The sequence below is a fragment of the Sinocyclocheilus rhinocerous genome, unplaced genomic scaffold (genome assembly GCF_001515625.1).
Source record: "Sinocyclocheilus rhinocerous isolate Xijiao unplaced genomic scaffold, SAMN03320098_v1.1 scaffold599, whole genome shotgun sequence".
Classification (NCBI taxonomy): Eukaryota; Metazoa; Chordata; class Actinopteri; order Cypriniformes; family Cyprinidae; genus Sinocyclocheilus; species Sinocyclocheilus rhinocerous.
Window position 1 is genome coordinate 253119 of NW_015652138.1, and position 9837 is coordinate 262955.

Here is a 9837-nt window from a genome sequence, read left to right on the forward strand (position 1 = left end):
GTCATCAGCCCACGTCTCGCCCCTAGTCAGACACCGCTACGTCACGTGACAGCAACAAAAACATGAACAAACACTGAACGATTGTCTTTTTATTAACTAACATTGACACAGATTAATAAATGTATTGTTCCATGTTCGTTTGTATACCGCGCGCAAGGTTTATGCACATGGTCCAAGTCTTCTTCTTTGTTTTTAGTGTATCTCTGTGGCAGAATTACAGCGCCACATACTGGTCTGGCATGTATACTACATCGTTTTGTGTCGGTTTCGTGGTTTCGTGTGAACGCAGATGTTTCTTGAGATGAGGGGGAAAAAAAGATCGGATAGGGAAAGCTCTGGCTTCATTTGGACGTAGCCTAGGACTTTTAAACACTGGATAACGAGGGACAAAATAGACACAGCTGGAAAGAAATTAACACAATTAACACGAGGAAAAACTGGGTCACGGGGAGCAAAACACACACAGATAGTCCAGAACCCTGACAATATATATATATATATATATATATATACACTGTATATATATAATATGAATATGAATACGAATATGAAAAATAATAATAATATTCCTACTACTGCTCACTACTACTACTTATTCAGAAGAATAATATTATAATTTTATTTTACATTTTATTTTGAAACATTGAACCATAAAACTTATTTTGACAAAAAACTGCAGGTAGCCTAACACTTCTCTTTTGTTGAGAAAAACTTATTCCAAGTAGGCTATAGGAAGATAATTGGCACATGTTATGCTCCCACATTCATGTTATAGTGACCCAAACAGAGACAGAGTTTTACTGTGAACCGAGCCGCTCACGTGCTCAAACACGCAGCACTAATGTTTATTCAGTTAAACTGCAGCCTTTGCACGAAGACATATTGCAATTTTGGTTTTATTTTGAATAATTGTGCAGCCCAATCGCCAGCTCTAAATATGAGCAAACATAACAGTGATGCTTGTGAACAGATAAATAAACGCTTTGCATGCTACCCTTGGGAGATATCATCAGGACACATGGTGTTAGCTCTCACTGTAATGCTGATTACACTCAGCTCTATATTTCTTCGCGGCCTGACGAAACATACAAATTCGCAAAACTAATGAAATGCATAGCTGATATAAAAAACTGGATGACTAGTAATTTCTGAAAAAAACAGAGGTGTCAATTATTGGACCAAAAATCTCCACATGTAATAACCTAAAACCTTGTCTAACACTTACTGACAGACTGCTCTGTCAATTCTTCATCATCATCAGTTAGGAACCTAGGTGTGCTATTTGATAGCAATCTTTCCTTTGAAAGTCATGCATTTTTCAATCTTAAAAATATCTAAATTACGACCTATGCTCTCAATGTCAAATGCAGAAATGTTAATTCATGCATTCATGACCTCAAGGTTAGATTATTGTAATGCTTTATTGGGTGGTTGTTCTGCACGCTTAATAAACAAACTCCAGCTGGTCCAAAATGCAGCAGCTAGAGTTCTTACTAGAATCAGGAAGTATGACCATATTAGCCCGGTTCTGTCAACACTGCACTGGCTACCTATTAAACATCCTATAGATTTTAAAATCTTGCTTATTACTTATAAAGCCCTGAATGGTTTAGCTCCTCAATACTTCACATCGCATTATAGTCCTTCACATCCGCTACGATCTAAAAACTATTTGATAATACCTAGAATATCAAAATCAACTGCGGGCGGAAGATCCTTTTCCTTTGACCTGTGCTGCAGCCTGGAATTAAACCACACCATGCTGGGAGAACTGGCCCCCCGACTGAGCCTGGTTTCTCCCAAGGATTTTTCTCCATTCTGTCACCGATGGAGTTTTGGTTCCTTGCCGCTGTCGCCTCTGGCTTGCTTAGTTGGGGACACTTCATTTCCAGCGATATCGTTGACTTGATTGCAAATGATTACTTGCTACATCGTTAGAAGAATGGCATCTACGCTAATATTAGTCTGTTTCTTTCTTATTCCGAGGTCACCGTAGCCACCAGATCCAGTCTGTATCCAGATCAGATGGTGGATCAGCACCTAGAGAGGACCTCTACAGCCCTGAATGTCAGCGGAGACCATGTCAACTAGATGCACCCAGAGACAGATCCCCTGTGAAGACCATCGGCACAAGACCACAGGAACCAGATGAGTCCTCTGCACAATTTGACCTGTGCTGCAGCCTGGAATTAAACCACACCATGCTGGGAGAACTGGCCCCCCGACTGAGCCTGGTTTCTCCCAAGGATTTTTCTCCATTTCTGTCACCGATGGAGTTTTGTGGACGCTTGACTGATTGCACAGACACTATTAGAAGAGAGCTGAACCGGATGATGGCATCACTAACTCATCAATGAACCGACTTTAACTGATAAACTGACTGTTTTCTATTGTCCTCTTGCATTATCAGCACACTATTTTCCTGTTTAACACTGTAAAGCTGCTTTGACACAGTCTGTATGGTATACAGTGCTATGGTGACTTGTCTTGGCTTGTCTTAGTTATCAGCTTCACAGCAAAAGCACTGCATTATTCAACAGGTCTAACTAACAGGCATTTATCTGTCCTTAAACAGTTAAAATGTTGAACATTCTGCCTGTTTACAACAAGTCTGCTTTTTCCTCCTCCATCTGTAGTAGAGGGGGAAGGGAGGATTTTTTTCCGTAGGAGAAAGGGCCTGTCTTCACCAATGACCTGTTTGTTTGAGCAATACAGCAATACTTGATTTTCTCTAAGAATATAATGTTGATCTCCCACACATCTCAGCTCAAGGGTCCTGTATTGATCAGTGTGACTCAATCCAGGGCTTTATAGGCTATTAGTGATGTTTATAGTAATCGACTTGCTTTCTCACGTTGTATTCTGCCAGGAGAGCAACAGGATTTTCTCAGGATAACCGATGTCTATAATAACTCTATGTAACATTGAAACCTGGATCACACTTATTCTGGCTTCCTAGATCCTGCCATTCTGAGAAACGCTATGAAGATGCCATCAGATTGAACACAACACACACTATCCAGCTGTTAGGAGTGACAACAATGCACAGTACATGTGGTGTTTTGTTCTGAATGACGTAAATTGGTGGCTTCATTATTTTAAAACTGACTGGAAATGCAGTAAGACTAATACAGAAGCGAAACTGAGACTAAAATAAGCTCATGATGTGGACGTCATACCAGCCTCAGTTCCTGGAGCTCAACATGCCACGGACAAATCAAGGTCTTGAGTTTGATTCCCAGGAACACACATACTGGCAAAATCTATAACTGAATGCATTGGATAAAAATGACAGTCAAATGCATTCATGCTGGTGTGATTTTCAAGGGGATTTTCCAGCCTCACTTCTGATCAGATGGCATGCATTCCCCATTTCTGACAGTAGATGGTGATGTAAGTTTTATACATATATACGATATATTAAAGCATGCATTACAGATTCTTCCCATTGGAATAATATTATGTTAACATTTTAGGTCTAATATTCTTAAAGGGCAAGTCAGCAGCTGCTAGTTATTACTGTCCTCAGCATGAGATGCACTGATTTTAATTTTAGCTTTTGTTACAGGTTTTATTTTCAGCGCTGCATGCAACCTAGTAATAAGATACTAAAAACTCATTGGGAAAGATGGTGTTCAAAATGTTTGAAATGGTAAAATGCTTTCCTTAAAACCTCATGGGGCCTGTAAATTGTATAAATAAATTTATAGTCAATAAGTTAAACAATTATTTTAGTTTGGATATGTTCTGTATTTTTACTGTTCATTTTATATGAATTACACCATATTTCTAAATATGTACATTAACATTTCAGCAATGACATTCTTATTCAAATATCCCTCTGTTTATTTATTTTATTTTTAACAAATCACACCCTGCATTTATGTAAATAGCTTATATATCAAGCAATGTTCATTAAAAAGGAATCTAAAATTGTACCATTGGGGTTTAAACACTGTCAGTTCTGTTTAAGACCAGGAGAATTTTTAATAAATAAATTAATATCATTAATTATTTAATTGTATATTAGCTATTTAATTAATTAAATAAAGAATTAAAAAATAACATTTATAAAGAAATAAATACACTTGAATGTTGTTTGCATGCAAATGAAGCAGACCCCCCCGCAAAAGTTCTTAATATCATATCTAAACATTAATTTTTTGTTGTTTTTTATTCTTAATATTCACAATGTAAGATTCTAATTAGACACTTATTATTGTCAAAGTCATACAGTTTTACTGCAATATAGAAAACAAATTATTACTGCCCTGTTTTTAATGGTTTTAGCATAAATTAAATTAAATACGACAAATAAAACTTTTTTTACTAAAAATATATATATATATTTTTTTTTTCATAAAACTTTGGATTTGGGAGTGAAATATGACTGGGGCATATATTTGGCAGATTTCGTGAAATTCACCCCTGTATCAAAGTACAGAAAACAAAAAGGTCTAAATATGGAGCGTAAATCAAACTCACGACTATTAGTATTTATACCTATATAATAATAATAAGCTGCTCCAGTTAAAAGTGTTAAAACACAACAAAGTACAATTACTGGTAATCATATCAGCTGAAACAAGCTGTTAATCAACTATCAATATCAGCCTGGAAACACTTTAAATCTCTTTACATTCCTGGTTTATGCTCATATGAATCTATAAAGCATATGCATGTCCATTACATTAGCTAGAAACAAAAAAAGTAAGTCTGAAAAAGTTTCAAACATCTGTTATTATTCTGATCAGCAACAGATTAATTAAAATACACAAAACTTTGGCTTTGTTGGACTGGAAAAGCCAAACCTACAGCTGCCAAAACAGCATTCAATAACAGATCCCAGGCCAGTCCAGAATAACCTCAGAGAGCTGCAGAGTGGGGTTAACGGGTGTTGAAGGGTGTTTTAACTTTAAGGGTGTGGTGAACAGGACAAAAGGCCTTGAGAAACACTGAGGAGTCTCAGCAGAGAACTCAAGAGAAGTTAGTAAACCCTCACAGATGAAAACCACTATCAACTTACAAAAATCTAACTTGTGCTACAAATGTAAATAAATACATATGTGTGTGTGTGTGTGTGTGTGTGTGAGAGAGAGAGAGAGAGTGTGTGTGTGTGTGTGTGTGTGTGAGTGTGAGTGTGAGTGTGAGTGTGTGTGTGAGTCTAAGCTACTAATGGACTCCAGTGTCTTTGTTACATTCATGCAGATGTGAAAACATCTGGATTAACCCTTTTACTACAGTATAGATGACTTATAACCAACCCTCTGCTGTCTGCAGATTTTCCTGACACTTCTGCTGTTTAAAATCTACAACAGAGTTTGTGAAATAGCAACTCTTTTGGCGTGTTGTGCTGATGTGTAACTCGATCCTCCTGATCACATCTCCAGCCTTTGTTCACACAAACCAGCCAAACAAACTCAACATTGCATCACTAAACACTTTCATTAGGAGGAAAAACATTACGAAAAGTTCTGTACGGATGTCAATCACGGGCAACTTACATAGTGTTTGTTGGGGTTTCGTCTCTTTTGCACGTCTTGAACAGTTACTTCTTGTACAGTCCGCCGTGGCATGTTGCAATAATCTCAGACTTTTAGATACAATGTAGCGTTCCAGCCCCACGGCAGAAAATCGGATCAAGTTTTTCGCATCGACTTCTAGTCATTCGCTCGTTTGTCTCTCCGTTTCTGCGGGTTTATAGTCCACGTCGGATTTCCTGCAGTCTGGACCGAGCGAACTCCCAGCCTATCCCAGCTCACCGACTCTTATTTAATCAAAGCCCAACGCATTCGCACATCCTACTATGGGAACGCGTGACTCATGAATATTAAATACGCACCACGACGTTCGCCGAATAACCTTACCTGATTGGCTCAGAGGCAGACATTGGCCGTTGAGCTGAATTAATGATTCCAAATATGGTGAAGGATTGTCTTATGAATATTAATTAGGCTACGTGACTAGATGATTCCTGGGAACGGCTGAACGACGACATTAATATTCATGAGTTAATCCTTCGCCATAGTATGATTCGTCCTTTCGCTCATCCGAGACCAGTGGAACAACTTAAAGGGGAAGCGCACAATAATTTCCATTGACACAATGCAGTTTTCACAAATCTGTAAATATTTTCGTTTTTTAATTTTATTTTTTATTTGTATTAATTTATTTATTTGCAGTGAATATTAGATGTGTAACAGTAGCAATACCAAACACAGGGCCTGCCATAACATGATTTTTTGTATTTTATATTTTTTATTCAAAATCAATTGCACACATTTTCTTTTTTGGGCTGAGGCAGACTTAACCATTCAGGAAACGTAAGCGACCGACTTGGGCCCCCAAAATCCAAGGGCCCCCTAAAATGTTTTATATACGAGATGCATGTTCAGCGCAGACGCAAGTGGTTGCTGTGGTCTTCATTGTTACCACGACAACCATGGTTTGCTAAATTGCTACGGAAGTTTTATTTTATTTATTTATTATTATTATTATTTTAATTGCTTGATGTTTGCACACTTCATGTTTGCTTGAAATAATCCTTAAGCGTGTAAACGTATAATTACCTTCAGTTTAATTTAAATTTGTAATTAAAATAAATGAAAAATAAATGTATTTTTAAAGTTTAGATTTAGACAGCCTTGCGTTGTGTAGACAGTAGCTTAGTGAAAATTACCCCAAAGCACCACCTAGTGTCCAACCTACTCTAATACTATTATAACCTGTTTAAATGTGAACAAGGGGTCTGCAACATGAAAGAAATCCATTATTATAACATGTACATGAAAAATATGAAAAAATTGGACACAACTATGGGACATGTTCGTGCAGCAGTGAGCATCACAACAGTGAAGGGAACCTCAAGGTTATAAATGTGTGAAATTGTTTAGGGCCCCATTCCTGTATTTCGCCTGGGGCCCCCAAATCACTAAACCCCCCCCGGTAGGCCCTATAAATATTTATCTGTACAATAAATTAACAAGCAATGCGACACAAACTGTACATGTTTTTAGATGACCGAGAGCACATATCTCTTCCATGCAAGTAAAACGTTAGTCAGCCAATAAAAACACAGTTTATTAGGAGACTGATGCTAGGAGCTTCAGTAAATGTCATGAGGTGGGCTGCTGTCATGTTTCCAGAACACGGATGTCTTGATGTCTCCTCATTAAAACTACTATAAATAATTTAATGAAAAATGTATTTGAAGTTCATAGTCTGAGATGTCTATTTTCACATCATTCAAATATGAAAAAATAATGAAGTGAATGAGTAGGTGTGGACTAAACAGAAAAAGATAATAATAATAATATATTTTTTTGTTGTTTCCCTATTGTTCTGTAGATTCATGCTGCCATCTTGTGGTACTTTATTGTCATGAAATAAATAATCAATGAGAGGATTACATACAGTATAGATTATTGTATTGCTTGTAAAAGGCCTCTCCCTGAACCCAAAGTAAACATACGGACGGATGTTGAAGATCTTCACACAGTGCACTGAGAATAGATAGATAGATAGATAGATAGGAAAATAGCTGTTTCTGAAATACCTGCTGGAGTTAAAGTCATCACAACCATAGCTGTCACAAGCTCGCACTCTGTTATGATGGCTCCCACAGAGAGCACTCCAGCAGCTGCTGAAAAAGGCCACAGGAGTTCGTCTGTCTCATTATGTTTAAAGACACCAATGAACATTAGGCTACATCTAGTCAGAAGTAAAGTAAAGTAAAGAAGTTTTAAGTGTAAAATTAGAGCTGGCGTACAACACTGACAGATGTATTACGCTGACAGATTCTTGGCTTGGCTCCTCTCATCCAGTTTAAGGCCTCTCTGGCTTTTCCAATCACAGTCAGTCTCTTATCAAGTTGGCTGATTTTCATTTCCTCCCCCTGAACTTTCCTTTTTCTTGTTTTCTTATCATTTTCAAGGCAAAGGCCCATGAAAAACACTGCAAGAAGCAATATACGGATAAATTCTTTAAAATAAAACTGCGTTATACTGTAAATATAGTTACTACCAAAAGGATACATTAAAGTGCGGTCTGAGTCTTATTGCTTTTATATAATGATTATCACTTAATACAACTATCAAGAAAATAAAATAGTGTACAAGGAACAGATTTAAAACAGATTTAATACATTATTTGCTAAAAATCTCAGCTGTAGCTTCTAAATCAAATGTGGTACCATTGATGTAAAAAAAAAAAAAGACGTCTGCATGACTCATGGAAGCCAATGATTTTTGGCATCACTGATATCAAGATTTTTGCAAAGATATTGTATGATTAAAAAAAAATTGACATTTAGTTGTATGGACCACTTTTATGCTTGTTTGTTGTAATTTTGGTGCTTGAAAATAAATAATACAACTATTACAGTTTTTCTCGATTGCTAAAACACTATAACCAGGCTTTTGAACTAAAATTTCAAAACCATAACGACATTTTTCAAAAGGAGTGAGGAAGAGTATACATTGGTTGTGTCTTTTGTGTTCATGTGAAAAGGTTTTTGAGGGGGAGAACCACAAGCAACATAACTTACCAGTTTTGGATATATTGTTTTGAATTTATTGCACCAGTGTGTAATACTATGTTGTAGTGTGTGTGTGTTTTTGAAAGCTTGTGTGTGATGTCTGAGGGAAAAGTTTGGTTTTTCAGCAAGAGTGAATGGTTTTGAGTGTAGAGCTTCATTTTGACCTGAAAATAGGATGTTTGGGGAATTGGGTGAGACGTTATGGATCTGTGTTTACTGTTTTGAGAATACGAGGCATAGTTTCAAGAAATGTGTTTAAGCAATCGAGAAAATCTGTAAAAACAGAAAATTTATTAAATGTTTATTTTATTAAGAAAAAGTCAACATCCTTTGTTCTGTAAGTATTTTTTTACAATGTTTTCCACCACAGTGATAAAAAAAAAAAAAAAAACTCAATAAATAAATAAATAACATCCTCAAGTGTTCTAAGTCATAAGCCAGCTATGCAACTCTGTAAACTTTGATTTGAAGCAGAAAAACTGGGGGAGGGGGGGACATGACTGTGAATTTTAATTCTTTTTTTATGAATTCTACCTAATAATCACATGAACCACCATGAATTATGTAATGAATCATAAATGAAAATACAATATTAAAATACTGATTTTAAGTTTAAAATAAAATACAATACAGCACATTTGAAGTTTACTGTAAAATATATACATTTATGCGAATATCAGTGCAAATATAAGTAGTTTTGGAGTTTGATGTGCAGTACTTTGGAGGCTTCAGGAACGGGTTGAAAACCCCTGCTCTAGGGAACAATTATTAGCAATGCTTCATGGAAGTGGGCGATCACTGCTGAACTCTTTCGCTGTAGTTTTTGTTTCAGTGGTCACAGTGACTTCTGTGACTGGTGGCACTGCCTTCAGGATTGTGGGTGTTGTATAAATGACTTTTGAGAAGCATATACTATCACTTAACAACCTAAGAGCTCATGGTAGATCTGTCTTGAAAGGTTTATTCATTATCATTAAAAATCAGTGTCTCTATGGAAAAAATGAACAGGATTTTCAAGTAGAACCCCACTGGTTGGCTCTATATTGTGTATTTTAGCAAAGCTGGAATACTGTATTGACTAGTCAGCATTCATGATTGGAACTTTCTGTTTTATAAAGTACAATAAATACATGGTTATAAATCGTAAACCATATTTCTGTAAGATACAACATAATCTGTAAACATGACATGACATAACATAACAAAACATAACATAACATAACATAACATAACATAACATAACATAACATAACATAACATGACATAACAAACATAACATATAACATAACATAACATGACAT

General features: G+C 36.3%; 1 protein-coding gene across 1 annotated transcript in view; it reads right to left on the reverse strand.

Annotated features, from left to right (window-relative positions):
* The window catches only part of LOC107713579 (SH3 and PX domain-containing protein 2B-like), a 45806-nt gene extending 39982 nt beyond the window's left edge, over positions 1 to 5824 (reverse strand). The window contains exon 1 of the mRNA XM_016519135.1: positions 5505 to 5824. Coding sequence (XP_016374621.1) covers positions 5505 to 5576 — 72 coding nt within the window. The 5' untranslated portion in view covers positions 5577 to 5824. The remainder of the gene's footprint in view (positions 1 to 5504) is intronic.
* Between the last annotated feature and the right edge of the window lie 4013 nt (positions 5825 to 9837).